This window comes from Etheostoma cragini, chromosome 12 (genome assembly GCF_013103735.1).
Source record: "Etheostoma cragini isolate CJK2018 chromosome 12, CSU_Ecrag_1.0, whole genome shotgun sequence".
Taxonomy (NCBI): domain Eukaryota; kingdom Metazoa; phylum Chordata; class Actinopteri; order Perciformes; family Percidae; genus Etheostoma; species Etheostoma cragini.
This window is the reverse complement of record NC_048418.1, coordinates 6,256,730-6,276,309: the sequence shown is the minus strand read 5'-3', so window position 1 is coordinate 6,276,309 and position 19,580 is coordinate 6,256,730. Positions and strand designations below refer to the sequence as shown.

Here is a 19,580-nt window from a genome sequence, read left to right as displayed (position 1 = left end):
CCCGTTACTAGCATGGGGTACCTAATAAAGTGGCCGGTGAGTGTATATATATATATATATATATATATATATATATTACGTGCACACAGGCCTGGTCAAATGTGTAAAACACCAGCATACACATGCACAGAAGACTGAGAGTTTGCTCAGCCAGACGCTGTGATGTTGCGAGTGTTGTTGACGTCACAGGGGGTTGGATGGTTTAAATAAGTCATCCATGTGCTCAAAATAGAACACTGGCACACTTGGCCTTGACCTAGCCGGCCCATGCTGCTTTTAGACTGACATTGGTTGTGCAATGTACCCTTAGACAAGCCTGGGTTCCTGTATGTAAGAAACCGAGTGGGAGATTGAGGTTGCTGAGGACCAGAGGGGCCCTGTCACCCTTTATCTGTAATGTGTGTTTATCTGTCTTATGGTCTGTCACTTTATTCTGAGCTTGAGTCAATTTACGAGTTTTCATTATTATTTGATAGCTTGAAATGAAGATATTTATCAAAGACAACTAAATTGTGCAGCCTGAGGCCTGTAAAAATGTAGGCCGGTGATGAATACGTGTGTGTTTATCAGCGTGTGGTGAGGAGAATTTGCTGCTGCCCCAGGAGGACAGGATCGTTTATTCTGTTAAAGCAAATTAGAAGAAAAGTTCAGGATGTAATTTGGAAGAAGATAATTGCTGCTTGACCACATTCTTTCGCCCGATTAGGAGGGAAGAACGATGTTGTTCCACCATCCAGTTCTTGGAACAGAGACAGATTTTGGCATTGTCTCAGGGGGTTCCTTCCCTGGACATTTTCTCTTTCCTCTTTTGCTGTTTTACAGCCTTAGGAATGTCATTCTGGACTACTAACAGTTTTTTTTTTTTTTTGCCGCAATCTAAATAAGCTATTACAGTTTTTAGTCTGTTTTCTGAATAGACGATTGGCAGATTATTTAGGATAATTGGGGCATATACAATAATTAAGCCACATGCTTTAAGTTCCAAGAGTAAAGCACATAAGGCTTTCACATGCACGACAAGATAGAAAAAACTAGCTAGCCTAATTGCTAGAAAGCGGAATTTATCCAACATAGCTACACAAACTTTTATTTTTGCTTTAATTGCCTTATCTCTAAAGCAGCCAGTGTAACTTATTGACATCACTTTCTGCTAACAACCATTAGCATGAGTTTAAATTGACACAAATACGGTAGCTAATGCTAATCTTTTCTGTCACATAACCCACTCCCCAAGCCCCTTCATTGCTATTTGCCATCCGTCAACCAGATGCCCTCCGTCTTTTCCCACCAGCTGATTGCCCCACCCATCTTCACACCTATTCCCACTTTTCTCATCAGCCTGGCTTTCCCCACCCACCTGCTCACCTGTCCCCAGTTCCCTCATCAGTCCTCCGATTTAACTAGCCCTTCTTGTTCTCTGAATTCCTTCTGCTGCCTCCTCAGCCTGCATTTGGGTCCTATCCCCGTTGCCCTGCATAACCAGCTGTATGTTTTCAACAAGTTCAAACAAGATCAAACATGACTCTCAACTTAACATTTTTAACTGCGTCAGTGTCATGACACATGACAACACTTACCAATAAATCTCAGCATGTTCTGTACAATTGACATTCACAAAATAGCTTTATTGTGTGCAAGCCAATTGTGAACATCAACTTGATGTGTGCAGCTTGAAGTCTAAAACAAATTTACTGTATCGTACAGTATTGTACTCTGGAAACATGATTGCTCAGCATTTCATGATTTATTTAGCTACTTTAACCTAAGTCACCTAATAGGGATGCAAGGACATAAAATACTGTAAACCTGCAAAACATGTAAATAACTTAATGCAATACTTGTGTCCTGGAGGTAAATCCTTGTTTATCCCCCCCATAGGGGGTCTGAGGTCAACTACAGAACAGCATCCCTGTAACCAGTAGGGATTTAGGGATTTGCTAATGAACACTTCAGCAGGGTGGAGGCTCCACATGCCGTCATATTAAATAAACCCCAAATCTGGGTCATGCCGGGACACTCACTACACCACCCTCCAGTGTGTGTGTGTGTGTGTGTGTTTGTGTGTGTGTGTGCGTGAGTGCGTGCGTGCGTGCGCGCGCTGCATGTTGCACCATGTCTGTGCTGTGATGTCTGTTGCGTTCGGTAATAATGTGGTCATTGTGGTCATCGGTGCTCGACTTATGCAGTGCTTATGCATCTTTATTGATCCACCTGATCAATTTCCTTTTCCCCTGACAAACAGGCAGACACATGGAACACAAACCAAAGAAGAAGATGTGCACAAATCACGTGTTTGCTTCTGAACAGGCTAAATGTTGGCATTAGCGTCTATGTATTTATCTGTGCTCACCCTGTGGGTATTTATGCAAGCAGGTGGGGATGTGTTTGAACTTTTGTTTCCATGTAAAAGCAGTAAGCTGCTTTGCTCATGTATCTTGTTCTGCGAAACAAAATGCTTGGGAGCCATTAGACTGGAATAGTTTAGGTTCTGTGACCCAAGCAGAGAGCATGTTGTATAATGCGGAATGCACGCACGCACACATACACCCCACATGCTCATGCGCACTCTCAAAATATGGCCAGATAATGTGTTTTCAGCCTTGTTTTTACCACCGGAAAAAATAATAGATTAGAATAGAGAGCTTGCAGAGCCACAGCATGTTATGCAAATGATGCCTGATAAGTGAGTCATTGTCCTGACTGTCCTGACTATGTTTTTGAGTGCATGTTAATGTATGTGGGCATGATGTCCTTAGTTTTTGTGCGAATAAAGATCTTGGGAAACATAGAAATGCCAGTTTAATGATATGGTAATGGCTGTTTTTCAACTGCAGCTCCATTGATAGCTTTGAGAAACTCAGCTTCAGCATCTTACTGCACATTAAGCCTGAACAAACCATGATAAATTTCCCTTTAAAAAAAAACCAACTCATTTCTGTATGTTACAGTGATAAAAGCAGGGTTGGAGACCATGCTTTCTGTCCGGTTGATGTGTTTTTTTGTATCTCCATATCTGCCCCAGAAACAGGAAGTTGGGTAAAAATGAATTCTTAAATAGCCTCATTTGTGGGCGCCTGGGTTGCTTACCTGGTAGAGTGTGCGTGCACATACAGAGGCTTGGATGCATGGGTTGCGGGTTTGAGTCTGTTCTGCTGCCCTTTGCTGCATGTCGTGCCCCCTCTCTCTCCCCTTTATAGTCTTCAAATCTTTAAAAAGTTAAAGGAAAAAGAAAGCCTCATCCGTAAAGCCTGTCTGTTATTTATCTTTGTGTTTGACGGTTTGACACAGTCTACTTGATTGCCCAAGTAGACTGTGTTTAAAAAGAGGGAGAAGCCACAGCCGTGGTGAGAAGTGCTCCACCAGTATGTATCTGCATGGTATATAATCAGCTGATTAGAGCTTCTTGCAAATATATTCAAATGGCTGTATATTTAAGACAAAAAGTAACAGACATTGCAGTACAGAAGTGATGAATATTATATATGGTAATTTATGAAGAGTGTTGCCATTTTCATGCCCAATACATACCGCTGCAATACTTTAATGAGCAAATTGAATAATAATTTGATCCATACTTTATTAATCCAACAAGGGTAAATTCAGTTTTCTTTCACTCTGTTGATATATAGTCACACACACAGGCCCAAATACACACATGCACTAACAGGACCCATACACGTGACACATGCATTTTGTATGTAGACATGTCCGAACGAGGGGGTTGCCTCACTGGATGGCACCCGGAGCAGTTGGGGGTTCAGTGTTCAAAGGCACTCCGGCAGTGCCCATTAGGGGACTTGCCGACCCTTTCGGTTCTCAAGCCAAGTTCCCACAGACTGAGCTACTACTACCCTTTTAACGGATTCTTATTATATTATTATGGATGTTGTGTTACGTTATGGCCTTAACATTGTAGCACTAGTTGTAAGTTTCATGAAATTAAAGCTATCAGTGAGATGGATAGTAACACACAGTCAACAATGCAAGCCATTTGGCAGAGACACAGCAGGATATAGCCCAAAGCAACAGTCGCCCACCATTATTTATTCATAATTTTAATATAGAGCCAGCATATTATGCTAGTACCTTTGAATACAAAACAGTTGTGAATTTATAGCTGTGTAACTATCTAAGTATGTGGAGAAAATCAAAATCTGAGTTTATACATACTGAAGTAATAGATCATTAGATATGAAACCAAATGAGGACACATGAACACTACAACCATATGTGATCGTTGCATATATTCATAAATATGAGAAATAATCTGCCTCCCATCTTCTGGGAAGACGTTCCACCAGATTTTCAAACCTTGCTGTTGAGATTTGCTTCCCTTCAGCCATGAAGTCAGGGTTCTGGGGAGACCAGCCAAGTTCTTCCACAAAACAACTCAGAAAATAATTTCTTTATGTTGAAACAGGAAGGGGCCTTGCCCAAACTGCTGTCACAAATTTTGAAGCACACTGTTGAAATATCATTGTATGCTGTTTTAAATCTTCAGTATTTTCTATGATATTGAAAATTCCCTGCTTATTGTGTAACAATGAAATTTAAAGTTTGGGGTAAAAAAAAGATGTTAGGTATTATGCTCAGCCCAGTCTCATGGCAGTTTGTGAAATGGTCACGTTATTTAATCTATTGGTTTGTGTACAGGTCACGTTAATGTTGTTCTTTTCGTGTGTTGATTACAAATTTTGATTTTGATTTTTGTCACGTTTCACCCGTGAGACCGGGGATGCTGTGTATGATTAGTTTAAAGCTATAGCGCGTAGTTTCTGTCTCCCTCTTGAGAAATTCTAGTAATGAAAAAGTAATGACAACAAGTCATCCACATGATATAAGCCTTCCGTAATCGGGCACCACCCCCACCCCTCCAAATCACCATTTTCTAAACATAGCCACACTAAGATAAATAAAGAGATTTGTCCGGAGCGGATAGTCTTTATTACTTTTGTAACAACTCATTAGGATATGGCTTGAATGTAACAATAGTTCATCAATATTAAAAAGTCACGCACTAAAGCTTTAACAGTCAAACACGCTGCTTCATCAGACTGTGTGGGCTTGGTTTGATTGATTTGATTCATTAGGCTGGTAAAAAACAAACACGGCTTTAACTGTCATCCCACTTTGACTCAAATATTGCCAAATCCTGGTTTATGGAAGCACGTGACGTCACCTTTTTCCAGTTGAGTCTCACCCACTTCAAAATGGAAAGGCAGGATTTATGACCTATACTGCAGCCAGTTACCAGGGGCAATTCAAATGTTTTGGCTTCCCTTTTGGGGAGCTGTCAAGCCGTCCATCTTTATATATACAGTCTCTGCCACTGTCAAAAAGTACATACGTCTGCAGAATAAATGTGTCCACATTTGTTTGGCCATATAGTTTAGAAAGGTGTACAGGATGATGCAAATCAAGCCAAACCTCCCAAAGCATCCATATTACAGGAAAAATGTCCTGATCAGCTGGATGTGGTCTATGTTTTTAAGATGATTTAATTGGTATTTCCCTGAATGCTCACTCATCTGTGTGTATTTGCATATGATTTGAATTTTACTCTATGCGGGCTTGGCTTTTATTCCTGTGTTAGTCTGAGAATGTTGGTGTGTATGGGGGTAGTAGGTATTTGACAGATGGCCTGCTCTCAGTGAACAGAGGAGCTGCTTAGTCGAGAGAAAGAAGGAGAGAAAGGGAGGGAGGGAGTTGGCTCTGTCCTGAGTTGCTCTGCTTCCGTTTTATAGAGAGGTGTATTGACTTGGTCACAGTTTTTCTTCTGAAGCGCTCCATCACACCCCTAATCGATGTCCGGTTTCTGTTTGTACACCTTTGCTTACAAAGATTTGAATAGAATAGAATTTGAATAGAATCACTGTTTTTTTTCTCTCTTTCTTTCTATCTGTTTTGTAGCTTCCATTCTTAATTCTCAGCCCTAAATCAGACAGTGACAGGTGGTGGAACAGCCTTCAATGCCAATGGCTCCCTGCCCCTCTCCATTCCCCGCTCCCTGTCTTTTCCTGTGCTCTGTCAAACTGACAGAGTGCCAAGGAGCTCCCTATGAATTTCCTGCTCCAGGGTGTGTTCCGGTACTACATGTCCGTTGAGACAATGTGAATTTTTCAGGCGTCTGAAACTCTCTGGAGGGCAGGAGTTAACCTTCGGGGCTGTCCATGTAGGGCAAGGGCATCCACGTTCTCCCACATACACACAGACAATGCAGTCCAAAGCTAGCGTGCAGATTGGGTTATCTTGTGGGAATAATGTGTTTTCATATTGATTTCACCAGAGTTTATGGCTTTAGAGGCCTATTTCCAGTTGAAATGCAGTAATTGTCTTGGCAGTTCTACAGGTCAGAGTTTTGCAGTGTTTAGAAATATTACAATAGAAATTTATAGATTAGAAATTGACGAATTCCCTGTGAACATGTATACAGTTAGGTCAAGTTAAAAGCACACCTGTATTTAATATAAGCTTTATTTTCTGGTAGTGCAACATAAACAGTCAATAGAAATACTTTGTTGAAGTACAGAACGTTTGTGTCCTCCCTCTGATGGTGAGAGTAAATACACACACACTGTCTGAATGCTTATGATGTATGCCTGCAGGTAAGCCTGCCGCATCTTCCCCTTTTTTTGTACTATGATCCTTTAGTTTTTATCTTGAGCATCCATTCCAGAAACATTTCTTGGACGCTAATTAGGATTTTTCTTCTTAGTTTTGTCATACTCCTAGCTGCTGCTGCTGCTGAAGTGTCGCTATGGTCTCGCCTGCTGGTTGACGTAAAACGCCTTGCTTTGGGTGTGCTAGTGACATAATGTCACCACAGACACCAGCCATAACAACTCTGTAAACCGAGAAATACAGAAAGCGTTCCCTGGCAGCAATAGGCTTAATCAGCATTGTGTGGACTCGTTTGGCAAGGGTTTAAATGTGACGGATGTTCATTTTTATGTAAATGTCCCACGGAGTTTCATTTTTATGTAAATGTCCCACACTCTAGCTTTAAGGGGACTATAAATCAGTAGTAGATAGATTTTGGATGCGTGTTGGCAGTAGAATACACTGTAAACACAACTGTTACATGTAAGCAAACAGTTGCCTATTTACCCATCCAGCGGACAATTTTAGTATTTATTTGCAGTAATGTTTGTGGCCAATATTCAAAATAATTTAAAATTTTTGATCTTCTCTAACTCATATATCTGTCTCTTTAGCAACTAAATGTTTTTCTTTTGAGGATACTTTTTCTGTTTAACTGATTTTGTGTAAAGCACTTTGAATTGCCCTGTTGCTGAATGTGCTATACAAATAAAGCTGCCTTGCCTTGCCTTACCTTGCCTTGCCTTGCCTTGCCTTGCCTTGCCTAGCCTAAATTCTGGACAAAATTAACCAGCTATGTCTTTTACAGAAAACGGCTGCCTAGTGCATGGATGATGAAGGCAGTAAACACAAACATTAAAGTGTCAAGCCATAAAAACAAAACAATGAACTGATAGGATGGTAAAAGGCTTTGTGGAGTTAAGGGGAACTGTAAAGTTGGGTTGTAATCTTTCTTTATGGGTTTTTCATTATGAGGGTCGCCTTTCATATAACACATAGTTGCTGTTGGGCGGACACCTTGTATGTCCAATACCGTTACTTTTCGGCACATGAAAAAAATGCTAATTTGAAAACTATTTATCTATCTATGAAGTTAGACGAAGTTAGACGAAATCAAACAAAGTTGCCTTGTCACTGTTTACCTTCAACTCTGCTGTGTTTGACAGTTTGAAGAGTAATATAATGTAATGGAGTTACAATAATTAGTCACAAACTTTTTTAGTACTTTTCATTGATTAAATATTTGTAAAACCCACAGAGGGACGTAAAGGGTGGGTATTACCATTGATTCATGAAAAAACAATAAACAATGATGAAATATGGAGATACAAGGTTTCTCCACAAATATTTATTAGTGCAGTTTAAAGGGAAACCACATAATAGGGTTGATGTTTCTTGGCCATATTCTAAAAAAAAGACTGTAAATCATGTAAAAAGCTAGGCTGTCACACAAATGGTTCATGCATAATCCTCATGACCTCAAGACTTAAGACTCAAATCCAAAATTGGATTGCATTTGACTTTATAGTTCACAACCACAGGGAATTAATTTAACTTCACCCTAAGCCATATGACAATGTCCCTCCCTGCGTCTGATATCACTCACCCAATTAAGTGACTGATTAATAATCAGGTCAACAAATGATTTGGCCACGAATGCTGGATTCAGGATGTGATGAGTTTAGTTGAGAACTTTGCCATGACCTATATTACACCTGTGAACCACCTTGAGTCTATTCTGTAAATGCGGCTCACGTAATCAGGGGGAGAAAGCGGGAGAGGAAGAAGATGGTCATAGGCAGCTTAAGGCTGCTCTTTCGGGCTTTCAGGCTAATTGAGCCTCTGTGACTGGAATCCCCGATTGGATGTTTCGTGGTCACTGTTAAAAGGGTCAGGAGATATAATGTGAAGCGTGTCATGTGTACAGTCAGGTTGAGCAAAGCCTCCTCTGAGGTCTCTCATGGGACAGTGACACAAACTTGAGTGCTGCCTGCCTGGCATTGACATTGATGTCCTTTCAGTGTCTATGAGCTCCAGAACAACAAAACAAGGACTTAGAAGGAGGAGGAATCTGACATTAAATATCTTGTTCAAGGACAAACTGTTATTTTGTGGATGTAGCATGTAAATGAGCTTGCATAATCTGTAGCTACCTGACATACAAAACCCAGTCAGCTGTCATTCGACCGCTCTGTTATGCATTATGTGCTACTCTGAGGTGTTGTTTTATTAATGTGCATGTGTGTGTTTGCATCCCCAGGACCTGTCCACTCTACAGTGTGATGTGTGTATCCTGGTCTTTTCAGTGACTGACAGGCGAAGTTTCCACCGCACTGCCCAGCTCCGCCTCCTCCTCAGGGAGTCCCAGCCACACACACCAATCATCCTGGTGGGCAACAAGAGTGACCTTGTCCGCTCCCGTGAAATCAGCTCAGAGGGTAAGTAGAGTGTCTGTAATGTAAACTTGTCATACATGATTGCAACTGGCCCTTTCCGAACCTCTTCGCAAAACAGCGATTGAACCAATCATAGCAACCATATCTAGAAGGGATAGGAAGTACTCAATTCTTTTTGTTTGTGGGTAAATGTATAGCAGGCAAAGTTTAGGGACTAGACAAAATTATGTTGTATATTATAACCAACATTTCACACTCATTAAGTTATTTTTAGTGTAAATAAGAATAACAATGCTCATGATTGAGTCACTTCACCCCTGAACATTAGCTACAGTAGGGGTAGTCGACTCATTTAATAGTAAGCTAGCAAGTAAACGTTACATTAGCTAACATTACTCAGGCTCTTTCATTATAACAAATTACATTTACATGAATAAACGTGACTTAATGTTAACGTGAATTAAACTCTAATACATTAACTTGTGCGTGAACATTTTTTGCTGCCTTAATCGTGTCAGATATATTTTCATTAGCAACAACTAAAATGATCCCACTGTACTAAAACTTCTTCCGGACCTTATTCTTATTCTTTTTGCCTTTCCAAAACACAGGCATAAATACAAAGAATGATAAACAATGTGTTTATTTGCTCAGGCTTGTCCAGCTAAGTTGCTTACTATTTATAGTCTAAACCATTAAAAATTGTCATTTCAGCGGACAGAATCAACAGCTGGGGGCCACAAATTAGAATCAACTTTTTGACTTCCTCTGTCTTATATAAAGGACCTCTTGTTGCAAAAATTACTATGAATTTTTACTGCTAAAGCTGCAAATGTTATCATTATAAACTGCGTAACACATATGCGGTGCGAGAACAGGCAGAGAACGCTTGACAGGCATAGCAAGAGTAACCAATGAGGGTTGGGAGCTTAGGATACGCTTAGTTTGCATCTGCACTAGACACAAGCAATGATGAACAAACGCCAGACTGCTGGGTGAATGATGCAAAAGAGGAAACACACACCATTTTAAATGCACTTTGAAGCTTGTTCGCTTGTTTTTAAGGCCTTTCAAGCAGCTCTCCAAATGGAAAATCCAACAATGGAAAATGTCTTGTAATTATAGTGATCTGGTAGATCTTGACGCTTTTTTTCTGCTGGTTATAATGGATATGTGGATATTTGTGTAGTTAGGCACACATACACATTTTCCTCTGGAGAACAATGGTAGTGTGCTTGGTGCAGTAGCTCATCTATCACTTCCTTTTACCCTCTTTTGCTGTCTTGGCTCATTTGTCTCTGCCCTGGTATTTTGCCATTTATCTTCCTCCAAGCCGACATCAGTCTCTCCATTAGAAAGACTCTTGGGATCTATCTTTGATCAGTAAAATCAATTTCCTCAAGCTTACAGGGATCCAGGGGATACGCTCTGTTGGTAAACTCCTTGTGGGGAGAAAACTATATAATCTATTATTGTTGTAAAGTGATGGAAATAAAGAATGTCTTTAAAGGTGCCGTGCCACACAAAACCAGTTTTTACTTGAAAAAAAACTGGACCTAACAGTTTTGAATATGTTTGGTCCATATGTGTTTGTGTTATGTTGTAAATGTGAAAATGAACTGCTACCTCCTCTGTCAGCTCTAGCCACTGAAAATAAATAAGCGAAGAAACAGGCCAATTACAAAAGCTGGTCAATCTGACATCAGGTTGCCTGAACTCATTACTATTAACGAACCGGCCCAGTTGCATTGGGTAAAGGGAGCTGATAGCCAGGCTCTCATGGGATAGCTGTTTGCCAATCAGAGTCAAACAGCTTAGCTCAATGCATTTGAATTAGAACTGGCACAAATCGAGCTTCCTGCAGGCTCTCTATACCACACTAGAATGGCTTGAAACAAGGTAACTAAGGCATTTCTTCCACACAAAAAATGTTGTCCAGGGTAGAACTTCAGACATTACCACAGACCACAAAGTGATAAAATATGTGTGGCAGGGCACTTTTAAAATATATTTACCCCCAGGTTTTTTCTATGTTTTTGATTTATTGCATTGAAACATATGGGGTGTAATTAGGCTTTTTGAGAATGATTAACAGAACAACAAATATAGGAATGGAACAAATATAAGACACAAAGTAATTGGTTAGTCTTGTTTTAACTCTTTGTTCAGACATTTAACACTGCATTGACTCCTATTTAAAGCTTTAATATGTAACTTTTTGAAATTATCGAACGTCAATTACATGTAAGCCATAGCCAAATGAGTTGCTACAAAGCTTACAAATTACATTGAAGAAAAAAAAACACTTGTGTGGGTAGAAACTGTGGTAGAAAACAGATTACATAAAAAACACAACCAAAGGGCATACGCAAATGTAGAGATACAAAATCCAAAATACATTTTAAATCTTTTGCGTAACCTTTTGATATTAATGACTTAATTTCATTAGTATACATCATAGAAAATCTTCTAAGAAATAGGGATTGGGGCTATTAGTCAGATGGCCTCTCAGCCCACCACTCTGACCAGATTGAAATATCTCAACAAATATTGTATTGACTGGCTTGACATTTTGTTCAGATGAATCATATTATAATCCTTTGATAATCTCTGATTGTAACAGCAGGTTGACATGTGGTTTTGAATTAAATGTCTCAACAACTGTTAAATGGATTGTCATATTTGGTCCAGACATGTCCCCACAGGATGAATTTTAATCACTATGATGATTCCCTGTCTTTTAATCTAAAGCCATCATCAGATCAAAATGTTCAATTGTCCATGACCAAATAATCTCAATCCCATCAGCCTCAGTGGTGCTTTGTTCAAATAGGCAAAATTTAGCACGCTAACTTGCTAAACTAATCCATGAAAACATTCACTAAATGAGTGCATTCAGTAGACTAAAGGCTGTAAGTGCTGCCAAGTTGACCTTATTAATTAACGCAGTTGATTGTTTTGTGATTTATATATGTATTCAATTTAGGTACAAGTAATGATCACTAAAATCATTGTCAAGAAATTCTAATTCCATCCACTGGGATTCAATGTGATAACAGAAAATATGAAAAAGTCCAAGGGCATGAATATTTAATAGGTGTGTACACACTGAAGCAAGGTCTTGGCAAAAAAAGAAAATCACTGAAGAAGAAACACACAATGCTGTACTGAATCCATTTAGTGATGCTTAAAAATCAGACCAAAAGCAGGTTATACTTTTGATGGACTTTATGAGTATTTTCTTTCATGTAGCTCTAGCAGACCATCCCACTGGCTGGGTTCCATTAATGTTTCATTTAAAAAGTGACTGTATTGTGAAGGAGCACAGACCAACAGCACAATTTAACCTCAAATTGCATCCAAAGTTTATATATTATTAAAACTTTACAGTCATCTTTGCAGTTTGTGTGTAATCACAGTATACATTTGGTTTGTAAATGTATCTACTGTCACATGATCAAACATAAAAACACACATCTTTTGCTGCTGTTGCAAACATTACGCTATCACTCCCTATTTATTCCTCTGGAGGGGCTCCATGTCTCTGTGTCCCGTAGGTCCTTGGTTTTGTTTTTTCCAGAAGGCACATCTCTGTTTGGATTATCTCCCTCTTACAGGACACTGCTGCTCCTACTGTCTTTATGTATTTTTCTACAACTGCCTGTATGTACTGGTACTTGAGTGCAGCAAACATGCAGACGCACTGCTTCATTTCTCTCCATCTTCTTGCTGCCTGATGTCTGTGAGGCTGTTTTATAGCAAGGACTGAGATAAGGGGGACGAGAAGAGGAGCGACGAAGGGAAGGGAATGTGTGCGAATAGTGTGTGTGTAACAGGAGTCTTGGTTCAAAGAGGTGTGTGGAATGTATTATGTGTGTGTGTTGGCGGAGAGTGGGGATTGTTTTGCTGTCCTTGAAAGAACCACTGTGAGTTTTTAGACCTTCAGACTGAGGATATTTTTCTTTTTATATAAAGGTAGGCTGTATAGCTAGTGTGACATGAATGCATTGGTTTTTCCATACATCATTGAGGTGATGTAACCCCTCTTTGTAATATCTTGACCTGCCAGTATGAAAAAGGTTATTCTGTTACGTAGCACTCTAAAGAAGATAATCCTGGCCTGCCCATTTTGTAAGATTTTGCCCTTTATAATGGCTATTCAGAAATTGCTAAATGACCCCTCTAAACCACTGCTGCTGGTCCTGAAAGGCTTGAAAGGTAAATGTTTTCACCTGCAATTGCAGAAATTGTCTGTGACCAAAGGTCAACTCAAGTTTCCGATAAAAAAATAAGTTTAAATTATGACTCCTCGCAAGATTTCATTCAGACCAGTCAAATGACTCCCTGGAATGTGAAAAGATTGCTGGTCAACCCACTGAGAGCCCAGCCTCATCTTTGCAGCTCAATACCCATTTACTTTAAGAGTACTTTAACAGTAGATAGACGTTGGCTGTGTGATTGAGACCCTGCTCAGTAAACCACCACATAACACCCATGCCAACAGGCTTGGCTAGCCAAGTGTACCAGCATCCCAAAACAGCAGAGAGTCAAAGTAAATGAGTAGCTGACAAAGAGAGCTGAGAAGTCCCTGATATTTTCCTCAGTGGTTGGTGAAGGCCGGAGCAGAGTGGCGACGGAGGCTTCATGAACCCATGTAACATGATCAAAATAGGCAGTGACAGGGTCTCCAAAATAATATGCGACGGAGGCAATCAAATGGGTTTGCAATGTATTTCTATTTAGTGGTTTCAACATAAAGGATTTTTTTTTTTAAATTTTAAGATTTTAAATACTGTATATTTAGATAAAAAAATCTGCAGTTGTAATAAAAAAAAACAATTGTATTGTCTTTATTGTTATACCCTTTGATTTTTTTTACTGTTATTCTGCAAGGAGTTGGTTTTAGGATTGTGCTTTCTAACGAGATTAAGGTTTCATTAACGGTATGATTTAAGGTTGAGGCTAGTTGTTTAGGACAAGTCGGGCCATGCGTTTGGATTAACTTCTTGTAATGGTGACAGTGGAGAAAGAATACAGTCAGTCGAAGGTTCTCACAAAGACATAATATTAGGAAAGTGTGTTTGCGAGTCTGTGTTTATTTGCTGGAATGTGTGAAAACCACAATCTGGGGTCAAATCCTGTTTGGTTGGCTTTGTTGTGTAATTTAAACAGAGGCAGCAAGTGTAAAATGTGCATGCATCGGTGACTGCACATCGCTGTCGACTCAGGTTCGGTCCTTGCTTTGGTGTATTCTTAATGACATGAGTGGAAGGAGGTGAAGGATGAATAATGAGAGATGTCTATACTCAGCATATTCTACCTTCATAAAAAATAAATTATAAAAAAAAAAAAACAGGAGCTGTGACGCGGTTAGCGATATGGAAATGCTCCGCCTCAGTTCCTGGGGCGCCTGACAAGGATGGACCGCATCTAGTCCTTCTGATATGTGAGCCTGATGGAGGAAGCTGACTGGCCTGCCCGGCTAACATCCTCCTTAAAGAACCGCCGGGCCCTGGTGCAAAGTGCTGAAGTCATAAAGTTTATTTATGGCTTGTTCAGTGACACTGTTATTCTGCTATCTCTCCCCCCCCCCTACATATCTCTATCCAGCTGTAACACACACAGTGATACACTTGGGACGTATTTATCATTTGTTCAATATGCCTGTGGTGGGGCTCTTTTCCTCGGGGCTTTGATTAATATGCACTCTGGCTCATTTCGCTTAGTCGGCATTCTTCCTTTCTCTCCTCCGTCTCTTTCTGTCTCCTTCCTCTCCTCCTGCTTGTTCATTTGATCTGCCATCTTGCCTGTCCTCTCCTTTTAGCCTCTTCTTCTTCTGTCTTTGCGTCTCACATCTTTCTTCTTAGTTATCTCAATGCCTCTCTCACTTTGTGCTGTCTGTCTCTTCCTCCATAACTTGTTGTTTGCTTTCTCATTGTCAGCACACAGGTAGGGACCTTTTCCTCCTCTCCTTCTTTTACTCGTCACACTTTCTTTTCATGCTCTACTTTTTTTGTCTTGTCTCTCTCCTCTCATCTTGTTCTCCTTCTTTTTTGTTTCCTACCCTCCCCTCCTTACTTCCTTTCCTTGTTTCCACTCTGTTCTACTCTCATTTCCTATATTGTTATCTTGTTTCAACTCCTCTCCTCTTTGCCCTTGTTTCCTTCTCTCCCCTCCTGGTTCCTTGTTTCCTTTCTTCTCCTCTCCTTGTTTAATCTCCTCTGCTCTTTTCTGTTATTCCCACATTTCCTCTCTTCTTCTTGTCTTTTCTGCACTCTGTTTCCTCCCAGCGCCTTAATTGTTTTTACTCTTATGTCCTTTGCTTTCTCCTGTTTCCTTGTTTCCTCTCTTCTCTCGGTTTCATCTCATTTTCCCGTTCCCCTCCACTCTTGTTTCCATCAATTTATTTCTTTGTCTCCTCTCTACTGTCCTTCCCTTCCCTTGTGTCCTCTCATTGTTTCCTCTCCTCATCCTACTCTCCTCTCCTCCTCTCCTATTTCCTCATTTCCCAGTCTCTTCTCTCGTCTTTCCTCTCTTTGTCTAGTCTCATTTCTTATCATTGTATTGTTTCCTCTTCTCTATTGTCCATTCCTTGTGTCCCCTGATTGTTTTCTTTCCTCTCCTCTGGTTTCCTCGTCTCCTCTCCCCTTATTACACTCTTCTCCTCTCTTCTCATGCTCACTACCTATCTTTCCTCTCCCTTTTCTCTTTTCCTTTCCTCTCTTTCCTTAGTTTTGGGTTATAAAGATTTTGTTTAATTCAATCAGCTGTCATAGGTATTTCAATGAGGAGATACTTTATTGAAAGGAGAAAAAAATATATACATTTATTCATCACATCACACAATATTGATATGCGCATATTCTTCTGTGATTAGACTCCATGGCATTGTGAAGAATGTTATAAGCCAAGAGTAGGCACTTCCCCCAATGGAGTCTAGACGCTAGTGGTGGTGAAAGAACCTGAAGACTAGATGGAAGTACAGGAGCGGTCTTCTGGAGGGGGACGTAGGGTGACGATGACCGGAGGTGAAAAGGGAGGAGGAGGGTTGCACGATTTGCCTGAAATGACAACTGACGGCAGCAGATAGAAGAACAGATTTAAAGACGCGATGCCATGATGTGATTGGCGCATAAAATGAATGGCCGATTCTGGTTGGTTTAAATGAAGAGTGAAGGCTCCGAATCAGCTGATCAAAAAGAATTAACACTGAGTTTCATTAAGTCCCGTTGACCTGGTTTGGGATTTGTCTTTCTTCCTCTCTCTCTTACCTGACCCACTATTACATGACACTGCTGTGGCTCGATTATTCTGACCAGATCACAATTCTGTTTATTGTAAAACTAGTGTCATATGATTAATGTTAATGTCACATTGCAATGACCATATGTAGTAATATTAACAAGGGTTTAGATTTAATGTGGTGTGAGTATTTAGTGGTGTCATCTTCAGGTACAGCTTATGTTTTTCTGTAGCTCGTTTGCTCTGTCCTTTGTCAACAGATCTGTCTCCATGACAACCCCATCTACTGATAGAGAAAAAAGTTTAAAAGAGAACCTTGAGTTATGATTGTTATATCTAACCGTTCCGGAACATTTTGTGATTTTACAACCTGGGTCTTTTTTTGTCCTGTTGATTTTTCAGTGAAAATCACCAAAGTCATCTATATCCGAGACATTTTTCAGCCGCGAGCACTTTGACCTCATTTTGTGTCGCAGTGTAGGTTTCGTGCAGTTATTATGAATACCAGTAATACACCTTAAAAGCTGTTTCTGTACACATCTGCTCAAGAGCTCATATACTGGCTCTGGGAGAGCAGGGCAGAAGCAATCAACAAAAGCTGAAGTATTATTGAAAAAAATAAGCTATTTGAGCAGACAGTGAACCGCTTTTGTTGCAGAACAATCTGTATCCGTTAGCTTTTCTTATCATCCAGGCTTGTTTGACCAGGGACACACAGGAGCTTTGAGCTGAGATAACGAGTCTTTTCAACAACACGTTTGGTCACATGTCCTTTTCCCACTGTAGACTGGGGCACCAGCTAGAAAAAGGCCCACCTAAAAATATATCAGTGTAAGTGTATGCTACATTTGTAATGTATTCACCTAAAGATATATCAGTGAAAGTATACACTACATTTGGAATATTCACACAGACAGCCCTTTCCCACGGGGAGCTGAAGCCGTTATCTATGCTCTCTTCAAAGCCACCAGACTCCTTTTGCAGTATCCATTGTAAGAAATCACAATCCCAATAAAACATTTCCCCCTTTATTACTATTTCTCTTTCACTGTGATGGTTATTAGTCAAGATTTCAAAAGCCTTCTAAACAGAGAGGAGTGTCCCTTCCCCATGCAGTAAGATGCTGTAAAGTGTCTCCATTTGTCACAATTTGGGGCGACAGATGTAACACTAAAGACTCTAATAGAGTCTCCCAAAGACCTGTGAGTGAGCAGTTAATCCAGAGGTATTGTGGTGGTGACACACATCACACAGCAGTTGGGTCGTTAAAAGATTGTGGATCAGTTTGAAATTTAAGGACAGTGGATCATGAATCCAAAGTCCTTAAATTTCAAACTGCTGCCTTTAAATGCCATTTGCATCTGCCATTGTGTGAAGCCTGAATTATCTAAAATATGCGCCACACAAACATCTTCCTCTCTCTCACCAGAGGCCCAATCCAGTGCCATGATGTTCGACTGCCTCTACATGGAGCTCTCAGCCTCCCTGGACCACGGTACCAATGAGCTGTTGGAGGCCGCAGTTCGGACTGCAAGGGGCGACTGCGTGGGCCCCGGCTGGACCGACGGCGACCCCGGAGCGGGCCGCAGGGAGAGCCTGACCAGCCGGGCCAAGCGCTTCCTGTCAGGGCTGGTATCATACGGTCGAGAGCGGGACCGCGATCGGGGGCGCTACAGGGAGATGAGCCGCCACCGGGGCAGCAAGATCCTCCGCCAGAAGTCCCGCTCCTGCCACGACCTCAGTGCACTGTGATACACACACATCCATACATACTCCAACACATGTACACACACACAAACACACACACACACACACACACAGACAGACACACACACCAGATTTAATGATGTGGAGGAGAAGAAGAGGGTAAAAGATAGTAGAGAGGAGCAGATTTTTAAATGTAGGGACAAGGAGATGGAGGAGACTCACATGAGTGGGAAAACTAGAGAGGTGGGTGGACAGAAATTAAGCATTGGCAGATTAAGGTCAGAAAGGGAGAGAAGGGAGAGAAAGAAAGAGAAAATAAGTTGGATCCTAGATAGATCTGAAATCAGCCTGGGTCACAGCACTTAACATTTATCTTCTATCAGTGAAACCAACTTTTAGAGAGAAAGAGGCCAGGTTGGAGAGAACCACAGAGAAATACATAATGAGGTGAACTTGATTTTCTGCGCCAGCTTGGGTGAATCAGCGAGCACTTCTTTCCTGATGAGACGAAGAGAGAGAAAATTAGTAACAGTGGAGGGAGTCACATCAAGATGCTGATTGGACACTAATCTTGGCGAAACGGGAGTGGGGGGCCCACAAATAAACACACACCCAGGTAGCACGGACTGATTATGTAGAGACTGATAGCAATCTAATGTATGTCTATTGTGAAACCTGTTTTATAGCATGCCGAGTAGATGATCTAAGACATGACCCTGTAGGATTTACAGTTCCATGACACTGGATCGACGGTACCTCAGTAGCCCATGCACAATCCAGCTAGTGTCTCTAGCAATGCCATCTCGAAGGCAAGACCCTTTATTTATAAGAAAGAAATGCTCCTTGTGTGCGCATTTTTTAGCCACACTCTTCACAGTGCATCCACTTTTGTGTCACATACTGATTTTTAAGTGTTTGATGATACCACCAATGGCATACATTCATCTGTGATTTTTATACAAGGCTAAAAACATCAACACGCGAGCCATATTTTCCGCTGAATGCCTGAATGAGCAAGCAGCACAAAGAACCCTTTACCGAAGGATGTGGACTGAAAGAAAAAAAGTCAAGGTGGCTATGAGGAATAAGACGTGCAGACTGAACTTTTCTTCAATAGACGCTGAGTCACAGAACACAGGGATGGTCTTAAAGCACAGGAGGACCAACAAGAGAAAACCTAATCTACCTGTGGCCGTTTTTCATTTTTTTCCTCTTTTTTTCCCCACTGGCATTACTATGTATGTTGAGACTGAATACTGTTGGGGGGACCACAAAGTTAACCCAAAAAGAACGTTCTTGAAAACGTTTGGATATCTCGTCAAGCGTGGCAGCTTCACTGACACATGCTCACTTGTTTGTCACAGTCTAATAAGCACTCTCATCTTTCCACTGAGAATAAATTCATTTTTGTTTGACATCCTGAACGAGTGTCTTGTTCTTTATAACAACGTTATGAAATGAATGTCTCATTACAGCCGTGACTAGGTTGAGGGATGGCGTGACTGCTCATCATATGACTCACAGGTTCTTTCGGAACTGTGACATGGACTCTCAGGACATTTAGGACATTGCAGCGAAAAGATGCAACGTCAGCATTTTGTGGCTGTAAAAAAAAATCCCAGTTTGAAAATAAAT

The 19,580-nt window shown here is 40.7% G+C and overlaps 1 protein-coding gene across 1 annotated transcript in view; it reads left to right on the top strand.

Moving 5' to 3' along the window:
• Window positions 1-19,360, top strand: part of rem2 (RAS (RAD and GEM)-like GTP binding 2) — a 26,980-nt gene extending 7,620 nt beyond the window's left edge. The window contains exons 4-5 of the mRNA XM_034886756.1: window positions 8,861-9,038; window positions 17,668-19,360. Coding sequence (XP_034742647.1) covers window positions 8,861-9,038; window positions 17,668-17,990 — 501 coding nt within the window. The 3' untranslated portion in view covers window positions 17,991-19,360. The remainder of the gene's footprint in view (window positions 1-8,860; window positions 9,039-17,667) is intronic.
• The last annotated feature ends 220 nt before the right edge of the window (window positions 19,361-19,580 follow it).